Here is a 24,527-nt window from a genome sequence, read left to right as displayed (position 1 = left end):
TGGAGATTGAACAAGATGCCATTCAAAAGCTCACAATCCTTGATCCCGAGGAGCAGGTGTATATGTGGGGAAACAGGGAGTTAGCCACACAGGTACTCTTGGGATTGTAAACCCTGCTGTAGGTTTGGTGAATTGCACCTGCTCACAGGCATTTGAGTGACACCGTGCAGACAAAAGTCAAAACCATAGGCAATTATCTATAGCTTTCACAGATGGGATCTGTTATGAATGCAGCTGAAGCGTTAGTAAATGCAACATTGCACAGGCTCAAAGTGCTACTGTGGATTATAAAATGCCAGGAGGACAGAGGATATTTAACTGAAATAAGAAAAACAAAAGCTCAGGTTTGAGCACTACAAATGATAAACACAATCCAAAAAGACCTCCAGGGAAGAGAGCAACACAGGCATAACGTAACTGAAGGCAATTTCTTCCAAAAGCCTAGTGAAAAGAAATAGGAACAATTTTCCTGGAAGTGAGACAGTTATAATTACAGAAGAACAATTATAATAAAAGACGACAGCAAGTTAAGTATGTACTGTTGTACAATCATTTTATACTGGAAAAGCCAGTATCGTTATAAGATGCATTTACATACTTCATGTTACAGGAAAAGGAAAGATGGATTGCACTAGAGAAAATTGACTTCTACGGAAAGAACACCTTTGTTTCCCTCACACCCAGAAATATAGGCACATCAGGGAGTTTAGACAATAATTGTCAAAAATGCTTGAGAATTGCTTGAGTTACTATTGTATAAAAAAGCATGCAATGACCTCATTTTTCTAGACTCTAGGAGCATTATTTCCTGCTTATACAATTCAAAAAAAGAGATAACTAAAAAACCTAACAGGAATGAATGAGGAAGAAGACTGACTAGATGATGATAGAAATGTTAATTCTGAAAAAGCACAGACTATGCTTGAGAGCACTGCGGCTACACTTTAAAACTAACATTGTATATCTTTGGCTTCAGATGGCAACACTGGAAATGCAAATATGGAGTATTTTTTCTAATTTTAAGAAAAATTTAGTGTCTTTAATGTATCTAATATAATTATATTGTTTTCCAAAGTGAAAAAAATCAAGTAATTTATTTTTATTCCTCATACACAGAACTTTATAAAGTGCAACTCATAATACAGGTCATATATAATAGTAACATTAATATTAATGTAATTAAACCTGAAGTAAAAATTTAAATAATCACATTAGAATATCTCTCATCATTTAATTAAATATGGTTTTAGTCAGAAAGCAAATAAAAGCTGATTTATGCTGTAAATACATATTGTGATTTTACTGTACATGTAAATCTTGTAATTCAGATTTTCCCCCCGTATTGCTTCTATGAGCAGAACTAAAAATTAATAGCAAATAACGACTGCAAAAGATCTAACATATGTCTTGAAAATATAAGAACCGAGTGAAAATTAGTGAAGTTATTATCAGAATCTTTACTGAATAGCTGAAAGCTGAATTAAGGCACACCACCTGATACTAAAGGCAATTTGGCTTGTTGTCTTGTTACTTACTTCTCTTTTACAGATTTGACCTCAATTTTAAAATGTCTCCCTAATTATCTTTCGTATTAGAAATGTCAACATACTGATAGGCATCCTAGAAATACTGTAGATAAGAAAACCTTACAAGTTATTTGTTCAAGGAAGGCAAACCTACTGTTCTGGCTACACAGCCTATAAAGAGATCTATGTATATCTTTAGAAGACTTCAGCTGAATTATTAAAGCGAGCAGTTTTGTACATGTCTGAAGGAAGAATCCATGAAACCTCAACTGATCTTACAAGAATCGCAGCTCGTTAATGGTACTCAGACTCTCCTTTATTAAAATTAGACCATTAGGATGAATACTTACAAGCATCTTTCCTTTTTCAACTTAGATATTTTCAGCTGTAAGCCTGAAAGTAGAAAGAAGAAAACACATGTTATAGAATTCTGATTCAAACAAATGACTAAAACAATAAACTAACTCTCTTTGTGCCAATGACATCCGCAGAAGAGAGAAAAAGTGTCACTAATTTGGAAAGAAAATGGTTCTTTCTGGACGTCTTGAGTATTTTCTACAAGATCTTGGAAACAAATATAGCTATTATGATCTCTAGGAAATAGGAACTTCCTAAACAAACATGCAGGTTCCCACTTAAACAGGTATAAAAACACCTTTGTAGAAAACCACACATGAATACCAAGCACTGTCAAGATATTTTCATTGACTATGCCTACGTAAGTAGCATAAAATACTGTGTACACATAAATGGGTAATACTACAGTTGAAATGTAGCATCCAACCACTGAACTGAAAAATGTATTGCAATGTATACGCCTAAAGGAAACATTAAAAATACATAATTCAAAGCTTTAAAGCACAGAAGAGCAGCATACTTTATTGGAGGCATGCTACCAGACCCTCTCAGCCAAAGCTTCTTTGGAACACCTTAAGGTGAACCGAGGAACAGTATTTCATGTCACCCTTCTCCCGGTCAGGCCCACACGCTCCTAAACGTCTCTTCTGTGCACACGTAAAAAGGTTTGCAAATACAACTGATGCTCTTGGCAGGAGTGGCCAGCTGGCAGCCTAGGGGCTAGCCAGCAGTCCAGTCAATCAGCTTGCGAGGTTTTTGGGGTGTGTATGTGCACAGGGGCAGGCAGATAAAAGGTGCTTTAAGTGGGGCACAGTTTAACAAGCGGGATGCAGTGCCATGGAAATTTACGTGACACTACCCACACACAAGCTGGCCGTTCCTACACCAAATAAATGGTCAGAAATCAGACTCCAGCAGTATAATATTTTCTTAAATACAAATACAGTACTGATTTTTGTATGACATCAGAAAGTAACATCACATCTTTTTTCTTAACGCCATATTTTCTCCAAACTATTAAAAGTTGTGAGCAACTTCAGTCTGAATACAAGGTGTCTTGTGAGTTTTCTTGCAAAAGCCTTAGTCATTTAGGATAACAGGATAAACTTATGAAACCAGAACACTTCTGACAACTTTGAATTGTCAAATACCCAATACTACATCTTACTCCAGAAAATGCAGGTCAAGGCAGTTAATAGACTTCTTTTTTCCTCTCTCCCCTGCCACACTCAACTGCGAACAGCTCAAAGAGGAAAACTACTTGCTTGAGAAGGTTCACTCTTCAGGCCACTTATAAGGTAACAGTCAGGCCAGCCAGAGCCTCAGCGAAACCATGCCACAGACTACCAAGATGCCAGTGAGACAACGAGATAAAAATGCACAGAGACTACTTAAAAACCCAAGTTCTTAGGAAATATAGCAGGATTTCTTTTATCTCTAAGTCTTCAACACCTGTGAGATGTTATGTTCTATCACGCAGATCAGCACAGAAAGAGGGTTTATTTTTTTTAAGTAGTTGCTATTCATCAAGTCAATTAGGCATCTGCAATTAGAACCCCTATAAAGTGTGCTTTAATGCTGCTCCACACCCATCGGAAGGAATGAAGCTGCACAACAATGCATCTCCTGTATGAACAGGTAGTCTGTTCAGCAAGTATTTAGGATTCTAACATTGGCAACCTGAGCCACAAATTGAAGAGGCAGCGCTCAAAAGGCCCAGTACTGTGCTACAGGTAACACTATCTCCCCTCTCACCTGAATTCAGGAGGAACCAAACTAGTTACTTAAAGGCTGCGTTTTTTCTTAATTCAAATGACTGCAATGAGAAGGCAGGAAAATTGTTACATTTATACAAGAGCATTGAATTTCTACATCGGGTGTAATCTCTGCCTTTTGCTTTTACCGAGCATGGGGAGGTTTTAAGCATGCTCATTTAAAGAGCTTTGCTTTTTCAGATTTCCTTATTTAACACTCCTGATTCGATTTTATTTTTCACACAACACTTCTATGGAATAGACAAGCTGTAGACTGTACAAATCTACATTACCTAAAGCTCTTAAGTACTTTAGTAAATGACACGCTGTCCCTGTTAAAGTGATGGGGACTTTCTTGAAACTATTATTAGGCAGATTAGCTAAATGCACAATAGTCTTTTATGAAACTTGCAACCTGATTAGACTACGTATCTGTAATATTTCAATTAATGGCTATGACAATTTCTGTTCTGAGGAATTTTCAAATGCATTAAATGCACTTTCTTAAAACTGACAGTGCCTGGGAAGACTGCAGAATCTTTATCGCTAAAGTTTTCCTGGAACAGGTTGGACAAGCTTCTGTCAGCAATGACACAGACATAATCCTACCTTAAGGGCATAGAGATGGACTAGATGACCTCCTAGGATCCCTTCAAGCTCTGCTTTCTATAATTATTTACTTTTGAGGAGCTTCCAGCCATCTATCAAGGAGACTGCTTTCCTCATAATTTTCTCTGCATCTATGACTACAGTTTTTTTTCCAATTGATATCTTCTGCTTTTCAGAGGTAAGGAATAATTGAAAAAAAACTAGGCTACTTCTATACAAAACTCTCCTCACATTTCTATGCCAAAATACGTTTCTTTTTAGTATAGAGTTTAGATCTGAATTCATCCTCTGCAACCATGTTGATAAGACCCAGATGCAGCAAGCATCCATATAATTATTTTGAGCTAGCTGCAAGTATTAATACCTGCAGAAATTACTCACTTTATGAACAGTATTACTAAATTCCTTTCTAATTTGTGAGCACTGTGCAAATATCCCACACATTCTACAGGTAGGAAATAAAAGTAAGTATAGTTTTAATGACCATTATTCTGAGTTGCTGAGCACTTCTGAATTCCATGAGAAGTCAACTGACATTGACCATGCCCAGTGTCTCTGGAAACTGGGTCGTTAAATAATGAATTTGAGAGAACATGATAGCTATTTTGTCTGAAGAGGGCCAAATTTGGGAATTTTTTGCAAGCAATCAATTTAGAAGAACAGGAAGCTGTGTTTGTTTAGCTAACACGGTGGAAAAACACACCTTTCACAATACAGCAATATAAAAATTCAATAAAATTAATTTCAAACTATGAGTTTGAAGTATTCTCTCATGTATATTCTCTAGATATATAAATATTATAACTTGTATAATATCCCTGACCATTTCAAGCTCATGTGTCAAAAATCATACTTTTCATAGATTTGTAATAATAAATAAGAAAAATAAATAAATAAGAATTCCACCATTACAGTGTTCAGTACCTCGTGCACTATACATGTAAAAATCTTTTTCTCCAACTAACTTTCCCTTAATCAGCCTTCCACCATCTTTAAAATAACTTTTTGCTGACATTTAGATTGGAAACTCATGAGTCAATTTTAATTCTTATTTATAGACTTCAGCAACAAGCAAAGTCCAGGCAAGCCTGTGTTTGATGTTTCTAAAATATCTTCCAGTACCATTTTCTATAAGAGGATCCCCACCTTTTGAAAAAATTAACTATCCTTCAGGCATGTCTTTGATGTTATCACAGAAGACCTAATTTTACCTAACACGGTGTGGGACATACTGACAAAGGGCTAGGCATGAAAAAGACTGCCTAGTGGCAAAATTATCTGGCCACACCCAGCATGCACTCTAAAGAGTATCTTCACTTGCATAAAGAAAACCAAAACTTCAGAATCACGTGCTGCACATCCCAAGAAACTAGAGAAAGGGTCACTTAACATTACCCTCTACATTAGAGTTTTTTGTTTGTTCAGTTTTTGTTGTTCAGACATGCCACAGATTGCCAGATCCCATTCTGTCAGTACTTCCGCATTTATCTGCAGTTGACATCACACCCACTCTGAAAAGAACCATTTAAAAAAAAAGAACTCATAAAAAACAATTAAGATTTTTTGTGTGTGTTTTGGGACACAATATAAAATCATATTTCATATGGTTATACATACTTTATTTTAATGTAACAAAATGCTAATATCTGGTACATCTTTCCTTTCAGTTGCCAAATTGATAGAAGTTTTTTTGTTTGGTTGATTTTTTAAAAAAGTACTAACACAAAGCGTCAAGGTGCAGTGCTGTAAATTGTTGAGTCAAGACTTTCAGTGGGAGGTATGAAACATCTAGAGATTATAAAACAATCCTCCACTGTTCTTGAAATTAAGAAGTGATGATATAACTGGACCTGGAACTATTTTGAGGCTGGTGGAAATGACCAAGGCCACTGGAATGGTCTGGCTACAAAGATCCACTTGCATGACTAAAGCTCTTAAGTCATAAATACTCACCTGCTTTTATTCCAGCCTAATATAAATACTATTTCATGCATAAGGATATGCCTGTTAGAAGATTCAGTCAAATACTGTTCTAATTCCACCCAAAAGAATGGATAGTGTGATTTAAGATTAGCAGAACAAAACCTTAACTTCTTATGAAGTATTTTTTGCAAAATATTTTTATGAATACTACTTGTAAAACAATATTATAGTAAGAATATGAGGTGCAATAATTCATCTTTACTTTGAATGTTATTAATTTCCTGTACTACTGAAGAATGAGCTTACACTAACAGTCAATCCATAGTAAGACTGATATCACAGGTCACAAAATACAATGTAAGAATAAGCAACTTACTGTAAATTTTCTTGATAAAATTTAGAACACTAAAAACTGAAGAAATACTTTTCACTTCAGTCATATTAATCTGCAGTGGTATTTTGCACAAGTTAGGGGAAATAAAAAATGCAAACCATTTTAATGTATCTGAAGTAACTAAACCCAAAGTCAAAAGAAAAAAGCAAAAAATTCCCCTGAATGTCTACATCTCAATATTCCCTAAGCACACAGATCCCATGTAACATTGTGTTACTTTTTCTTCACTGACCTAGCAAATAATTTATACTTGATAGTTTAAATCTAATCCTGTTAAACCAGGCTTAGGAGGTCAACCTGTAAGGATCATTTGTAATCATCCAGTCCAACTATCTGCATAAGACATTAAAAATCTATTTAGTTCAGTGCAGATGGAGTGGTACTCTGGTTCAAAGTTTTTCTGTGGTAACAGACAGCTTTCTGCTGACACAAACTTTAGCAATTTACCTTGTACTTCTTTATCATGACATTCTTTTAGTTTGGACCACAATTCCTTGAAGAAATCTCCTGTAGGTTCTGCAGAACTAGGGCTCCCACAGCTTCCTCCAGATGCATTCATCTTGCTTTTTTCTGCTCCCAACTTGACTTATTTGCAGAACTGGCTCACTCTCACACCTTAAGTTTTAAATTACATAGTTATGAAGCTGTTTCTGAAGACAGGTGTATGCCTGTAATGACAGATCGACAACACTTAAGTTTGCATTTATCAGAGTATAACTTGCAGCCATGGGTAAAATGCAAAGGTTACTGCCTGTCCTTGTGGAGTTGTATTTACATACTGACATTCACCCTGAAAGCATGGAAGATGCTAAGTATTTTGCTACAAATAATTATAAACTGACAGATTTCCCCCCGCCTTAAACAGCTATCAACTTAAAATTAGATTAAGATGCTTAGCAGTCTATTTTTTTCCTATGTAAAGCTGCAGTTAAACAGAATTCCCATTTTCCCAGAAGTAACCCATGCTTCCAAGATCTGGCTGTCAGCAAAAGCTTTATCAGAGATGTATTTGTCTATAAACATAGATTCAAGTGACATCCTTCTGCAAAGAAAAGCTCATACCCCCTTGAAGTCATGGTGATTCTACATTGAAATGACTCCCACTCCCTGATGAAAAGGAAATAAGAGAGCAATCTTGAAATTTATAACCCAAAACATTAGTATTTGAGGAGAACTATCAAAGTCAGACAGCTCTGTCTTAAAAGCCAGACTGCCTACACAACTCAGAACAATCTTACCCACAATTCTTATTTGTTTTGAAGGGTTTCTTAGCACAGATGATGCCCTCGGGTAAACTACAGGGGAAGTATGGTACTCAGATCTGGGTCTGAGCCAAGGTAAGACTCAATTCTATTGGCACTGGGTATCCAATATTGAAACACTCACATAATCACTCTCTGTCCTCCAGTTCCCTGTACGTGAAACTGGACATTCTAAGTTCTCCCCATTTTTATGTTGTCAATTTTAAACAAACACTTTTGAGCAGGGACTGTGTCATTACCAGGTGGACATAGCTATCTCTATTACCCTGTAATATAAATTACAATATGAAAAAAAATATCTACCATATTTTGTACTGTTCCTAAAGTAGCAGCCTACGCAAACAAACCACAATTTGCCTAAATAAAAGGAGGAATTTGCTTTCAAATTTTGGAGGGACAAATTGTAGTTGTAGTTCAGACAACACGAGGTCTACAATCAGTCAAGAGGCTGCATTTCCTATCTTGAGAACCTTCAAGCAACTTAGAATATCTGAATGTAGCTACTGGTTTAGCAGGTCCCCTGGACTGAACATGATAAAATGTTCAGTCCAGTGGTCAGTGACCTAGTGTAGGGCCTGGAGGCCTTGGTTCTGGTCTCCTTTCTCATATCTCTGTGCACAGTCTTAAGCAAGTCGCTTTTCTTTCAGTCTGGCTTTCTTTAAAATGGAATAAAAATAATGGAATAAATGGAACAAAGCGTTATTCTCAACAACACAGGAACACTTGAACTTTATGTTTTCTATAGCATAAGGATACTTAAACGCTACAGTAATGGAGCTGACAGAACCCTCAGTAACCATTAGGTAGCTCCATATTTGCTTTAACATGCTCTGTCCATAGAAAACTCAGTGCCCATTTCAGTACCTGGTTTCAAGTTAGCAAATGTTCTGATATTAAGAGAAGTCCTTAATAGAAAATAAAATTACCTTTTCAAATTAGCAATGCCTACAATTCTTCAGCGGAAGTTGAACAGTAATCTGCTTGCATCTTTGCAGCTGAAATGCTCCACTTTGTGTGCAGTCACATTAAGCCATCTTACAATGCTTCTTTGTGGAACTGATTGCCTAGTGACATTAGGAATGTCTTTTAAACTCTTGCTTTTCTACCTTCAGCAACAGATATCTCAGAAACCATCTTTTTCTCTGTCAAGCACTAGGGCACTGAAATCAACAAACTTGCCCTCCCTTACTGCCTTAGAGTTGAGTATGTCAGATGAATCATTTTAAAGAAAAGGGCATCTAACTGTAGAATTAGTAAAGGCTGCCCCTGTGGTTTTGTTTTGGTTCTCCTCCCCCCCAGGACGACTGTAAGAAAAAAATGCACAAAACTTGCTCAGAGTTTCTGCAAATTATTAGCACGTCAACTGAATACAAACAGGGGAAAGAAAGAGCAATGGGTTTTCCCAAGCTTCATCTGCTTCAAGATCCCAAAATGATACATTGCTTTCTACAGGTGTTCAACCTGCCTTCAAATAGAGGCCCCCCAACAACTGTTCAAGTAGTGCCTTTGACAGGTCTGGGCAGTTGCACAGGTGTAAAAAGACGCTCAGTGATGTCAATTTCTTAGCTTAAGTCTCCAGTCCTAAAAAAGGATTTTCCAGTCCTTAGGGAAAAAAACTGCCAGAGCTGGATGTACAGATACTTGCAGGTAGGGAGACAACTGGAAGCTGCCTGAGGAGCAGCCTGGAAGCACAATGCCAGCCCCTCTCCCCAGTGTCCTGCTGCTGTATGGAGGCAGGGACGGGGCTTTGCTCCTCTCCTCCCGACTGACCCTTTCACAGAACAACCTAAACATTTCTATTTTCCTCTTCTTACAACCACCAACTCCCACCGGCACGGTAAGACTTCACGCAGCTTCACAGACGAATGCCTTCCTACACACGCCTCCATCAGCACTGGCAGCTGCCACCGATAAACCACTGAAACTGCTTACCTGTATTTATATTTCGCTGACAGGAACACGTTGCCTCTCTGTGTTTCCTGAGCCCCTGACTAACATCAAAAAACCTGAGCACCAGCTGCTCCTACAAACTCGGCTCTCCTGTACCTCCCAGCGGTCATTTTTTAATTTTTTTTTCTTTCTTTCACTTTCCCTTTCCCCAAACACCATACAGAAAACTCACTGGTAACACACGCCGGGCTGCTCTGAGAAATCCCGCCGTCGCCATCGCCTGAGATGCCCGGGCGGGGAGCGACCACCCCCGCCTCAGCCGCTCCAGCTTCCCGACAGCCTTCTGTCACGCCCAGCAGCCCGGGCGGCAAAGGAGGGGTCGGCCATCTCCCACCCGCCCCTTCTCCCCAGCAAGACCGGCCGCACCATCCGAAACGCGAGAGAACGGGCAAACGCGGATCGCTCCCCCGTCCCGCCCCCTCCCCGGGGGACTCCCGGCGGACGGACGGACAGCGTTTGCGACGGGACGCGTGTGGCCGGTGACAGAGGGGGGCGGCCCTGCTGCCGGCGCGGAGCTGCGGCGGGGCCCGTCCCCGCGCGGGCGGGGCCGTTACCCAGGCGGCGGCGGCAGCGGTGAGGCGAGCGCGCGCCGTTACCTGGTTGGCTGCCGGCCGCTCCGCGCGAAACGGCGGGAAAAGGGAAAGCCCTGGCCGCGCGCGCCGTCCCTGCGGAGAGAGGTGGGGCCCGGGTAGTTCTCGCGAGGCTTGCTGTCGGCTCTCGCGAGAGCGGGGCGGTGAGGGGCTGCCCTCCTGACCCGGCCGTTGAGGCGGTTTCCTCCGCCCGGCGTTCAGGTGACAAGGGCCACGCCATTTCAAACCCTCATCGCCTCCGTCAGGCGTTGTCCTAGCCCTGTCCTCTGCCGTGTGTCTGGCCTGGCATTTGGGATCTCCAAAGAGAGCAGCCAGAGGAAAGCCGAGGGGACGGGCGAATCTGGCCTTGGGTGACACGGTTAAGCATGGCAGCCGCAAAGCATTATGGAAGAGCCAAGGTGTGTGCAAGAGGGTGCATTAACGTAAATGCTGCCCATAGAGGGGGAGCCTACCTGAAAGAAAGTATTGCTGGTTTAGATGTAGAGGGTCTTTGAAACTCCTGTGGCCTTGCTAGCATTCGGGCTATGCTGCCAAATCTACCTCTTCCACAGGATTTGTGGTCTGCTGACAGCTGAGTTTACACACAGAAGTTAAGATGTATTTGCAGTGCTTCCCTCCATCCCCTCCCCACCTTGATCTTAACAGATTCCATGGGTTTGTATTTTAGCGTACGGTAGAACAGCCTAGAGCGTATTTTAATGTTTTGTGTGAATATGAAAACGTCTAGGCTCATATAGTTAATACAGCATAAGGTAGCTGAACTTTTGTGTCACTTTTGAGATTTTTACCAACGGAAATTTTTTGCCCAAATTGCAGATAAATGTTCTTTCATTCATTGGGACCAACCCTGCTGTCTGCCATGAGATAAGCCGCTTGATTTTTAGTTTGTAGTTCTCTTTAGTAATGAAAGAGAAACAAAACACAGCTTTTCAGCGTTCTGCATTCACATGATTCCGCTGGACCATTTTGGTATGCATAGGAACGCTTGCAGAGACAGCTTAGTGGCATTATTAGAGGACACAACAGTGATAAGTTTGCAAAGGCCAGTGCTGCAAACCACATGCTTTCTAGATTATTAATAGCGGTATGAAAAAAGATAGATGTTCAGGTATTCTAATAACTGTTAATAACAGCTCCCTCTTACCCTTGTTATGTTACTCAGATCTTCAGAAAGTATCATAAATATGGAGCTACAGCGTAAATAAAACTGAATCTGAAATACTATTTCAACATTTCTGAAGTATTTTGAAATACTGTCAGACAGGAGTACAAGATGACTCATGACTAAGCAGGCTTTAAATCTGTTGTTCAGCTTTGTTGAAAATACTCTTGGTTTCCCATCAAATGTGTACCTTGAATTTTGAAGTATTGTGAAAAATCTTGTAGGTAACTTTTCTGCACATTCCTCACCATTGTATAACCACTTATGTTTCAACTAAAGTAAAATTAATCCAATGTTCAGTAACTCAGGAGCAGATTACTTAACATCATAAGCTTGATCCATTATCGTATCAGTACGCATATGGTAGAACTAAAATGAGCTACGTCTTATGGAAGAAAACGACTATAATAGGTTGGAGTAGATACTCCAATCTTTTTAAGTAATTGTTGGCAGCTTTTTATTCTACTTTTGAAACTTATATAATCTAAACATTTTTGATGTTGGAAAGTAACAATTTCCTTGGAGTTAAGAGTAACAGATGACTTAAATATATACACAGATCTGATAAGTAGCAATAAAATAGCCCTCTCGCTGATTGTTCAGGTATTTTACTGTAAACTGGACCTTTCTTTCTATTTATTGGAAGCACTCTGGAAAATAATGATGTTGTCATCCATTTTATTTCCCAATAAATTGTGTGAGCAGTTTATTCTCCTGTTCTCTCACTTTGAACTTTACAGCAATATAAATCCATTGACTTCTACAGTGTTATCTACTCAACAGTAAGTGATAACGGATTAAGACCAACAGTTGAACTTTATCTCCCTTCCAGATTTATTTGATTTCATGTATTCAGTATAATCACATACTTGGCCACTAATTACTGCATAGATCCCTGGCTCATTAAATGTACTAGAAAGCTACTGAAGAGTCTGATGTTCCACATTTACTTATATTGGATGCGTTAAGCTGACTAGTCTAACTGGAACTGCTTCTCATTCATCCCATAAGAGTAAACACACACACCTAGACAATAAAACTGTGGGAAAAATACTTCACCATTGTTGCGCTTGAACAGATACGAAACTTTCTGTGGTGTCACGGCTCATGTTCAGATTTCAAAATAACCCTTAATATGGCACATTAAACTAGGTGACAGAATACTTATCCGTGAGCAACTCTGCAAAAAGGGAATCTAATTTAATCCTAGCCCATTTTAGACCTGGCTGGTCTGAAATGTTTAATCTTAGTAATAGTATGTGAAGCTGTTGATTTTCAATTACACTTTAGTGGTAATGCCTTCCTTCTTGATGACTGGACTGTTTACCAGCAAATCAACTAGTGACTCAATTTCTCTTGTAAGAGTACTGCAATGTTGCAGCACAGATAAAATAAAAAATAGCCTTTAATTCCCGCCCCAACCCTTTTTGGGGGGTAGCACAGAGGCTGCATCAGTGTTTCTAACCATTCAGGTAGCAGAAGGTCACCTGGCATATGCATACAGAATAGGGTTAAAAGAGGTTAGGAGAAAGCTTACATTTTTTGCTTCTGTTACCTTAAATTTAGATGTAAAGATTAAAACCAACTTTGAATTACACTCCAATTTAAATATTTTAATTGCTTTAAATACAGTGGTAAATATATCTTTTCCTGTGTATATAAATATATATATACACATATATATCTATACATAACATAGTGAAGTCCTTATTTATTGTCTTGAGATATAATAGATCGCACATATACGTACATGGCCAGTGTGCTCACAACCTCCTTGACTTGCAGATCTGTGTAATAGATGTATTGCTTAACTCTAGTTCATTTAATGAACTTTATGTTGCAGTTGCCATAAGGACATAAAAGGAGCCCAACTTCAGATGCAGAGAATAAGAACATGTGGCACAGTTCAGCTGCTACCTAAACAGGATTTGAACTGGGAGTGTAGGAACTGGCAGTCCTCTGAATGGTATGATTTCTTACAGCTGGGAGAGCGCACAGAGCACACCAGTACTGTCTGGCACAGGTAGTTGCTTTCTCTGGAAAAATAGGGAGGAGCCACTCCATCACCCCCACTAGCTGAATTTGATTCTTCTCAAGCTGCTTGCATAGCCACTTTTGAGATTGAGCCAAGATCAAATTCCCTGATGCCAGTAACATTGTTCACTTTAAGAAACCCTCTTCTTTGAAGTGCTTTCACTGCTCCTCATCTGTAGTCAGAAACAGACAGGATTTATTCAACTGAAACTCTCAGGTCTTTTAGCGAGCTTTGATGGAGGAAAAAAAAAAGCAACCTTAGGGATGCTGTTGCAGGACCCCAGTGCAGTGTTCCTGGTCCTCCGACTCTAAGCAGCAGCACCCATTTGTGTTAACTGCTTGCGGAAATGTTTTGCTCCTACTGATGTTTCTAGGTTAACATGAATATTCTGAGTAGTTTATTGCATATTTATCTCAGCATTGGAAGGCTGTTTCAGGCTCGGGCAGCTGAAGTAAAAGTTTACAGGTCTGTGTACAAAATCATGCTACCTACCTTTTCCTGTAGTGAATGACAAGAGTTCAGGAGAGGAGAACAAGCAAAAGAGAAACAACGTATGGGAAAGAATATTTTACTTACCTTTCGAGAAAAAAAGTCCCCAAACAATGGCCCCTGCCCTAAAAGCTAAAAAAAAGCAGCTGAGGAAAACCCAAATAAAACCACACATAAACTGGAGAGAGAGAGGATGGCAAGGAGTATGTTGAAAAAGTGATTTATTTGGTTTGAATTTAAAAAATGTGCTGTGTTAAAATCCTGTGGCTTTAGAAATCAAAGCTCTCATGTAGCACTTTATAGGCTCTACAGAGGGTCCCTGTGCAAACCATACAGTTCAGCCAGCTATATTTTTTCTTTTGAAAGTGGTTTATTCCTTAGCAAGTTTTCCTTCTGTATTTGATAGCAAAGTCAAGAGAGATGATAAAAATTATAAATGTTTTTTCCTGATGAATATTTTTAGCTTCTGTGAGAGTACAAAACTTTCCCTATGTTCTTTTCCATTTTCCCACGCTTTGAAGAAAAATTTTTACACGCAGATAACAATGCCTCTAATGAGAAGGTCATTTCAGTCTGCTATTCCCTGAGTTTTTAAGCTGCTCGGGAGGCCTTTTTATTTGCACTCTACAAAAGAATAGTAATGTTAATTTTTGCGTCAACCTGGAAATAGCTGGCATTAAACAGCTCCATAATTGAAGCTTCCTGTTGTGTGACTGCCCTATAGTCTTACATAATCCTGTACAGATATTTTTCTATCTAGTGGTTTATGTCCACTGGGGACTCTGATTTTTACATCATGAAAGAGAACGGTAATTGTTTCACTTAAAGACAGACTAAATTAAGATTTCCAGGGAGATGGAAGTAGCTATGTGAGGGTTTTCAAAAATGTAGTTACACAAATGGCAAGAAGATTCACATTTACTTAAGTTAAAGAGTTATTTTGTCCTAACAGGCATGACAAAACCTGTCTTCATTCCTTTCTATTCAGCTCAGCAAGTACTTCTGTGCTCCAGTAGTTAATCAGTTACCAGATTCCACAGGTTTGTTTTCACACTGTTTAATTTTTCTTATTTGACACAGAACCTGTGAATGGATTCAGTTGCAGATACAGGTACAACTTTCAGGTCTGCCTACCCTTTAAGATTAGGACTGCTTTTTATTAACATTGCCACCACCGTTACTCGTTCTAAACAGGTACATTTCGAATAAGTATATAAAAAGAAAGCAGTAAGAATGACAAGTATGTTTCTTATCTTACTGTGAAGCCAATTCTGAATATGTAAATCTAGGTTTAATCAACTCAATCCATAAAATTGAACAATTAGAAAAGTTAGTCTGGCAAGAATTAGTAACCACACATCTTACTGTAATGGCATATGCCTTGTCACAACAGTGCTGTTATGAGACAGGAATTATAAAAACACTGTATAAAAGAGAAGACCAATAGGCAATACTTAAGTGACCTGCTCAAAATACTAAGTCATTGGCAGTGGAGTTTCTACCTCTCACTCCCATGTTTAGTTCATTGAACTGTCTCTCCAGCAAACACTCTTGCAGACAGAGCAGATGATGTTGAGCTGCACACAGAAGGGTCAAAAAGCTGCACTCAGAAAAATTCTGTCAACAAGCACCGTAGAGACTGGCAGTACTCAGACACATTAAGGAGATAGCCATTATACCACTTCAAGCATAAGAGAAATTTTTGCTTAAGGTTATCTTAAATTAATTTTAAAGAAAGACTTTCAAAACTCACCCTTCTGTTTGAATTGTGAAAAGTTCTGTTCTTGATCGGGGTGATAAATATTTACTATTGACTTCCCCTCCAGCTATAAACCTCAAGTGTAAGAAAGATGAGGAAGCCACTGTGGACCACACTAGAGAATGCCGAGAGGAGATCTGCTGCACCTAAGATATATACAATGTGCAATGGATAACCTAATATGCCTTTCATTTAACTGGCTGGGCAGGTTTCTGCATTCTGGAGAGCATGGAATCATACCAGAATTTGTTGGCATAACAGGCCCGTCAGACCGGTTCCCGGGGCGCCCAGGAACCTGCCCAACCAGTCTGCATCAAAGGCTGGCCCAACATGCTGCAGCTCAGCTCTGCTCCGGGAGGCTTCATACACGGTGAATTATTCACGCCTCTGTCAACTCCCAACATACTACTCAGAGAAAATGATGTAGCCTCCAGCAAAATAATTTACTGAGGGGTGGGGGTGTGATACATCCTTGTTAAGTGTAGCAAGATCTTATTGTTATAAATTTTCTTTCATTTTATATGCAGATGCACTGGGCTAGAGGTCTTGCCCAGCATAAGTACAAAGAGAAACAGGAAAGAAAATACCTTTTTTTTATAACACTAACTGTACAGACTTATTATAATCAAATAACACCAAATCTTTAGTGTGACCAGCTAAAAAAAGCCCCAAATTATGCTCTAATTCAGATTTATTTCCAGTCCTGCTTTAAGTGTTTAAGAATACATACTGTATGTATAGGATTCAGCATAGTTTTGTTACATGTGGGAGAGAGGACACTGGGAGCTTGCACATGTAATATCCACCTCATTATTTCGGTGGAGCCCGAGGTCAGTGCAAACTCACCCTGAATTACTGCACAGGATATTTCAAGGTGAAACAGGTCAGAGAACATGGAGTGTATGGAGCCTGCTTCCATAACCATGAGGAACTACTTGGGAGGCAGCACCCTCCTTCCCCAAGGGATACAGCAGCTGCCCGGTTACAATTGCACATGGGCTGCAGGAGCAGCTGCGCTGCTTCTTGTTCATGGCTGGGGGGCAAGAATACTTAGACATCAGTCCTGCATATAGCATAGTTATTCAAGCTGTAGGCAGAGATCAGGATATGCCCCAACAGAAGCCTGCATCTGTGTAAACTTACTATTTTTTTTTTTAAATACAAATATAGACCATAATTTTCAGATCTCCTCCTGTGATTGTCAGAGATGTTGACTAAAACCAATAGGAGTCATAGAAGTTTAACGCTTCTGGAACTGTGATCACGGGTACATACAATCAGTCTGCTAAACCTATGCTTAGGCAAGTTCCTTTATTTTTTATTTAGGCACCTGAATTTAAACACTCAGGCTTGAAAAAATTGTTTCTATTGAATGTTGTCAAAGGCTCTGAGTAACTGTAGAAACCTGTGTTTTTTCATAAAATGATCCCACAGTGGTATCATTTATCCTTTTTTGGATCTTCTTTTCTTACTTACCCATTTTAATAATAGTTCCTAGACAAATAGTGGCCAGAACAGGAAGTTACCATTAAATTCAACCAGTGTTGTGCAACATGGGCACTTTTCTCATTATTGACCAGAATACATAAAAGAAAAAATGCTCATATTTGAATATACTCTACTCAGATTATTTTACTACAGGAAAGTAACCCTTGTAAGACTACATCTTATGACAGCCTTGAAAGGAAGGCTTAATTCTGAAGAAGGCAACTGGATTACTAACTGAGCTGAAATGACAGATGTATGCTGTTTGTGCTTGCAGTCACACCACCTTAGGCTATGATTTCATACAGTTAAGCAGGGCTGGGCTTGGTCAGTACTTGGATAAGAGATTTATAAAAAGTCCACTGCAGGAAGTGGTTTTGGTGATTCAGTAGGCTATACTGAATAATTGAGCATTAGTGCCAAATGCGATGGAGACATTTGGTCCTGGATATGCCACAGTCTTGGTGCCATATAAAATTGAAGTTTTTAAAGACCCTAAAGCCCTTTCCACAGGCACTACATCTTGAACTGTAAATCCCTGCCCAATGTGAATGTACTGTGGCTGGAAACAATGCCTACAATTTGTTTTTATGAGTGTCACATAATTGGATAAACTGCGTAACTGATTAACACAGGTAAATTACCACCCAAAATAGCTGTTAGACTATACAATGTGGAAAAGGTTCTGCTTGCATAATAGACTTAAGGAGGGCTGGTGTTCTTCAGAGCTGGTCTACCCTTTCCAGCTATGTCAGCTGTTTTCATAAAAAGTACTGAATTTGAAAAAATTCAGAATTTCATAAAATTCTGAAATTTTATGTCCTCCATCCTGAGCTCATCATGGAAACACCAGGGCTGAGGAAAGAACATTTTGACCATTTTTAAATAGATAGAATCAATGCCAGCTTTCTTGATAACCTCTTCTACAGATTGAGCCTGGATCCTTGTAGTGAATCTGATGGTGGACCTTTAAAAGACATTGGGCTTGCCATTTAACTGTTTACTGGAGTCTGAAGAGTATAGGGATAAAATGGATTTCTGTTATCTGTTCCTTTGACTTGGTAGCTTAAAGAAGAGTTTGAAAACCTTTTCTCCTCTCCAACCTCTTGCTCCCCCAAACCAAAACCATGTACACACCTTACAGATTCAGTAGGGGCTTCTCATCAGTAGGGACTTCTCATATAGGGTTGCTGTCAGGGTTGAGACCTTAAATTGGGCTTTTATATTCACTTCCACAAGTTACAGGAATTAATTTTTTCATAAGTTAAAAAGCAAAGGTATAGAACAAAAAACCCATTGTATGTACCAACACATCCTTGGATAAGCATCACTTGACTGTTGTTCTCAGCCTTGTAACTCATAGGGGTTCTAAAAATACATATACACAGAAATAAATATTGTAGTATCAGACTTGCTCGGAGTTCTCTGTGAGAGACATTGCTTTTCGTCCCAAAGAAGGCAGTATAATTACCTGAAGTACTGAATTCTCTCTTATTTCAAATAGAATTTGCAATAAAGAGATCTTACAGATGAATGCTCGTTCAAATCAAACCTATTATTAAATGCTTTTCCAATTGAGAATAAATTATAAGTTGTCATCTCCAGCTCAAGAAGAGTCACATAATGCTCATCTGTGAACTCTTCCAATTTATACAATGATCACATAAAATCTTCTTCAGGAGAAGAGGCTCAGAGAGGTGCAATTCTGAAAAGTAAGACAATCTAAATGGTGCAGGCTTCAACTTGTTCATATAGTGAAGGTATGCACAAACATTCATGTCTACAAGTATTCATTACAGAGAGTTTACAACATACCTCCCCGTAGCTATCAAAAGCTGCTCAGTACTTTCACAAACAAATTCAGATAACACACATGCCCCCACACCCCTATCAGCATTAGGTAATATCTCTCTCCTCTTGACTGGTTGTGTAGCAGTGTAAGGACAGGGAGACTATTGGTTCATAAAGGGCATATTGAAAAATAGGCCAAGTCCTACCTTGGAGAGGTAGCAACAGTTTGTTTCTGACCTAGAGGCTAGCTAGAGAAAAATGCCTCAAAGTGAGCCAAAGAATGCATTTTTTGATGTTTTTCTGATCAAGAACAGGTTTATAATTTGTTGCAACTAATTTGCTGATGACGACAATTTTTCATTTACCTCACCTGAGACAGCAGGGCTTGGCACTGGCAAGATATCAAAAAAAATTATAAGAGAACTATCACTATTTTCACTACAAGAGTAAGCCTGATATAAAAGCTTGGCTATTTTTCTCTGAGAGGGAAAAGCGCTGAATTCTTCAGTCTACCTCTTTCTCCACAATTCTCAAGACTGTCTTTAACAGTTGGTCCAGTTTAGTAATTCAAGAAGGGAAATCAGTTTTGTGAACTTTTGGGTGTAGAGAGGTCTTGTATTGGGATGTAATGCTACAGGAATGTTGTAAGGAAATGTAGGAGAAGAATTAATTCCTAGGAAATTCCAACATTCCCTTCTGCTTTTGGAGAGAAGGACGGAAAGAAAGAAAATACAAAGTTGCACTAGTACCTCAGACCATTACACTGGAAGAGTTACTCTGAAATGATATTGCAGGAATGGCTGGAGCCTCCATTTTTGTCTAATTCAAGGAAGTCCTCCCTATGAATAGTCCTTTCCAGCACTCTTTTTATATAGAGATGATTGGTTATTACTTACTTCAGAAAAGACTGCCACAGACTAAACTAACAATATCCCTTGTCATTGGGTTTTCTTCTTGTCTATTGTCTATATTTGACCAGATTTGAATTATTATTATGAAGCATTGCAGCTTATCCTCTTACTGACATTTAGGAATACTTTGCCTTTTTTGTGGACATTAATCTTTACAGAAGAGTGTGTATTTGCTATAAAGAGACTTATAAAGCACGAACCAGAAGTGGCATTGCTGTAATTGGTTGGGGGTCTGAATAATAAATATTTTTCTGTTATTTGTCTTATTTTTCAGATGATACTGTATTAAGCAACAGGATTCCTATATGAAGACATGGAAGCATGAGATATCAGGGACCTCACAGTTATATTTTTCCATGCTGACATTAGATATTTTATTTCTCCATTTTGTCTTCTACATCTTCAGTTTCTTTAAACATGAGAACTGCTTTCCCACCTCATGACGATTTAGCTTGTACGTACAGCCTCTTCTGCAGTCCTTTGTCAAAGACCTTGGAAAAGCCAAGTTAATTATCTGCTACTCATTTATCTGCTGGTTTACTAATATATCAGATAGTTTTAGTAAGGAGCTACAGTTTTCTATTGCAGGAGGCTTGCTGAAATGTCCTTAGCATATTAGATTTCTCTTTGTGTTTCATGTTGCTAAATGTAATGATAGTTTAAATCAATACTGAAGAAGGACTCACTAAAATTTCCCAAGATTATTCACTAGGTCTATTTTTTAAAAAAAAAAGAGTATGTATTTGTTGCTTTCTGGTGCTTTGAGTATTAGTAAGAAAATATATTTTTGGTTTGAAACTTATTATTAGTGAGAAAACATCTTTTGTTAGAAACTTAAAGTACCACTTTGTTATTAAGCCTCTTCAGAATTCAGAACACCAAGAGAAACCCAACCACTTTTACATTCTGTTACTTCATTCAGCAGTTTTTTGTCGCAGCATTTTCTCTTCCAATACTTAAAGCTTTGTTGGTTTGTCATGATTCTTGTATTTAGAAACAGCAAGAGCAGGAGAGTATTGGGAAAATACTAGATGGAAGTAAATGTAGGTTCCAACTTACCAAAAGAAAAGCAGACTTTTGCAATTAATATCTTTCAGGTAAAATTCCGGACTTTGGAAGTTAGAAGGAGCTTTGCTAATGACTTTACTGAAGCCAGATTTTTAATCCTTTTATGCTACCTTTCTTGTGTGATAAAATAATCAAACAATATTTTGAAAAAATTACCGTTCCAGTATCTGTGTCTGGCTTGTGCTGTTGAGGGAGCTACTTGCTTTTTGAAGCAAGGGGAAAAGATAAACTTGAGTTTCCCCTGGGGTGCTGGTCAGTATACAGAATGCAGGACCATGCTTTATTGTAACCTGAGAAACCCTTCCAGGCCTTGCATGATAAAAGCAGCAAATCAAGACACAGACCCATCAAGCCTCCAGCTTTGACCTTCAGCTTGTGACTTGAACTGTTAGTATACCCGTATCAGTTCAGCACATCATCCAGCAGATTGCTAGCCGGCTTGTAATCCAGTGACCATCTACCTCTGGTGAATTTGATTCTATGGGAGAGGTCTAGCAGCATCCCGTTGCAATAAGCAGGAAAGCATACTGTTTAGTAATGCCTTGTGCTTAGATAAACCCATTAACTGGCAGATTCCCCAGCTACATTGTAGGGTTTTTCCATCATGCCTCTTGCCTGTCAAGTAACACTATGTGTCAAATGTGTCCTTTTGTCTTGAAACGGGCTGAGGTACTGTCTTGCATGTCAGAAAAGAGGGATCATAAGAACATTGTTAATGAAACACACTTCATCATATTAAGGTCTTACCCTTCCTTAGTGACAGCGCTTCTAAAGTTAAATGACAGTAATATGTCAAGGGCTACAAATGTGTATCTCGAGTACAGAGAAATAAGACCAGTCTTGCTTCATCAGTCTATCTCCAAAATAGCTTTTTAATCCACTTTGCAAGCTACAACATATTGAAATTACAAGGTGCTATGAGAAGGGATGCTTAATCTGAAGTTAACTGCTGTTGTTTCAAAAGCAGTCACTCCCAGAACAATCGAGTAACCTATAGAAAACCCATGGAAACTGTTGTTTATATAGCTCTTATGTCTGATTCCTTACCAATGTTCTGTGTTTCTTATGGATCTCCATAATAAAAAAGAAACTGGTTCTTTTCTCATATTCCTGTTATTTGCTCTTTGTATGAAGAGAAAAAGACTGCTAACTTTTGAAAGCCTTTTTTTTGGGCCTTATTTGTCATTGTTTCTTATATTAAATTCCATTTCGTGACCCCTTAACAGGTATTCACTGTCCCCACTTAAATGTCTGAGCAGTTATTTATGTCTTGGCTCAATCACACTGAACTAAATTAATTTCTGTTAAAATTCAAGTAACTATCGGGGAGATGAATTGGTCCTACTTGTATCGTCTGATCTCCTTCTCTTCCTCTCTCATTTCTTCAACTTCTGTCATCTATGGTTGGTTGTTTATATTCAGCAACTTCAACAGAGTCAAATCTTCATTGCCTAACCTGTTGCCAGCTCTCTCAGGACTTTAAAAGAAAAAAGTTCACACTACTATGGCAGCATTATTGAAATGGGATGAACAGAGGGGCTTGTTTTTATGCCTCATCCAATATTTCTTCTTTATCCTGCGTAAAATATAGATCAGCTACCTTCTGAGCATCCTAGGAGGAGGTAGCTTCTGGCAGAGGGAGGGGAAGAGCAGCGGGAGATGCGAGAAGGTGTGGTAGTGCCCAGCACAGCTCTCTGCAGAGCTTCTGACCACCCTCCTCTGAGACACACAGCTGGAGCCCTGACTCTCATGAATGGCGAAGAGGCTGTCGCACCCCTTCTTGATTTATCTAGAAGCCAAGTTTGCCGTTGTCTCACAGTTGTGCCAATGAAAGTGTTTGTTGTTTTTCTTGGTGGAGAGCATCAGTGAAATAATCTTCTTAAAAAATTCTGTACTTTATCAAAAGGAACTTTTAAACCAAAATTATTAAATTAATATAATAGCACATTCCACAAACACTGTATTAGGGTAGCTGAAGTACTGGCAAAGCTTGGCAGGGGAGGCAAAAGTGATGGGCCCACAGGATTATTTTTTAAACAAAACCTATGTTTCATTTTAAAACAAACCCATCAGTGGTAGCATATCTGACGTTTTCAATATATGAAAGGGATGAAACTTTTATGAAACTAGCACATGCACAGTAACCAAAACCTTATTTAATACGATATGAATGCTGTTCAGGCCTTAATTTCATAAGGAAACTGTATAATGGACTTACAGCTACAATGTAAGCTCATTACTGGACTAATTCTCGAAATGACACAATACATTTTCCTCATTCCCAGCTTGTTTATCACTGAAGAGTGATAATGAATGCTGTTCAGGCCTTAATTTCATAAGGAAACTGTATAATGGACTTACAGCTACAATGTAAGCTCATTACTGGACTAATTCTCGAAATGACACAATACATTTTCCTCATTCCCAGCCTGTTTATCACTGAAGAGACAGGATCAACTGAAAAAACAAACAGAGAAAAGATAATTGTGATTTAACAATGTCTTTTGTGTTAGATTTATTTTCCTCCCTCAGGAAAGCTATATAGCTAAAACATAAACTCTTCACCTGCACAGGAAAGATTTAAACTTTGAAGTGATTTTTCGTTACGTGATGCCAGTCAAATTTCTTTTTGCACTGTGGTTACTGTGCTGTGCATAACACCACAGTGTTTTCAATACTCTAGTGATCAAAAAAGAAAGTACAATACAGACACAATGTATGTATTGTTGTTTCCATAAGTACTTACGAGCTTCTGAAAATTCTGAGGGAAGTGGGAATTTGCCTTAAGGAAAATGTATTTTTTCTGGTGCTTCCATAAGCTCCTGACAGAAGGCAGTTGTGTCATGACTGGTGGCTCAGGCTGCCTTTATCTGAGCCTCCACCCAAGACAAGACCAGAATCCAGCCGATAGCTCATCAGGATTCTGAGTCATGCGGTCTGAGAAAACAGATACTACAGGATTTCTAGGAAGATGATCAGGGGGCTGGAGTACGTCTCCTGTGAAGACAGGCTGAAAGAGTTGGGGTTGCTCCACCTGGAGAAGAGAAGGATCCAGGGAGACCTTATAGCAGCCTTCCAGTACCTAAAGGGGGCCTGCAGGAGAGATGGGGAGGGACTCTTTATCAGGGAGTGTAGCGATAGGATGAGGGCTAATGGTTTTAAACTGAAAGAGGGTAGATCTAGATTAGATATTAGTATGAAATTCTTTACTGTGATGGTGTTGAGACACTGGAACAGGTTGCCCAGGGAAGTTGTGGATGCCCCATTCCTTGAAGTGTCCAAAGCCACGTTGCATGGGGCTTTGAGTAACCTGGTCTAGTGGGAGGTGTCCCTGCCCATGGCAGGGGGATTGGAACTAGGTGATCTTTAAGGTCCCTTCCAACTTGAACCATTCTATGATTCTATGATTTCAGCATAGAAGGGCTTTTTAAATCATTCAGTTATGCTAGACCAAATTCATCT

The 24,527-nt window shown here is 38.9% G+C and overlaps 1 protein-coding gene across 6 annotated transcripts in view; it reads right to left on the bottom strand.

Moving 5' to 3' along the window:
• The window catches only part of RBBP8 (RB binding protein 8, endonuclease), a 44,468-nt gene extending 28,542 nt beyond the window's left edge, over nt 1-15,926 (bottom strand). Inside the window, exons 1-4 of one of the 6 annotated variants that reach the window (XM_063326701.1) lie at nt 9,948-10,348; nt 8,752-8,889; nt 7,011-7,231; nt 1,877-1,919 (exon numbers count right to left, since the gene is read on the bottom strand). In XM_063326701.1, the coding sequence (XP_063182771.1) occupies nt 1,877-1,919; nt 7,011-7,122 (155 nt within the window). In that variant the 5' untranslated portion in view covers nt 7,123-7,231; nt 8,752-8,889; nt 9,948-10,348. Of the gene's footprint in view, nt 1-1,876; nt 1,920-7,010; nt 7,232-8,751; nt 8,890-9,757; nt 9,869-9,947; nt 10,349-10,371; nt 10,464-15,804 lie in introns of those variants that run through there. The other 5 variants (XM_063326698.1, XM_063326699.1, XM_063326697.1 and 2 more) reach the window with 5 other exon arrangements.
• Nucleotides 15,927-24,527: the final 8,601 nt, after the last annotated feature.

Source organism: Chroicocephalus ridibundus, chromosome 2, assembly GCF_963924245.1.
Source record: "Chroicocephalus ridibundus chromosome 2, bChrRid1.1, whole genome shotgun sequence".
Classification (NCBI taxonomy): Eukaryota; Metazoa; Chordata; class Aves; order Charadriiformes; family Laridae; genus Chroicocephalus; species Chroicocephalus ridibundus.
This window is presented reverse-complemented; position numbering and strand designations above follow the sequence as displayed.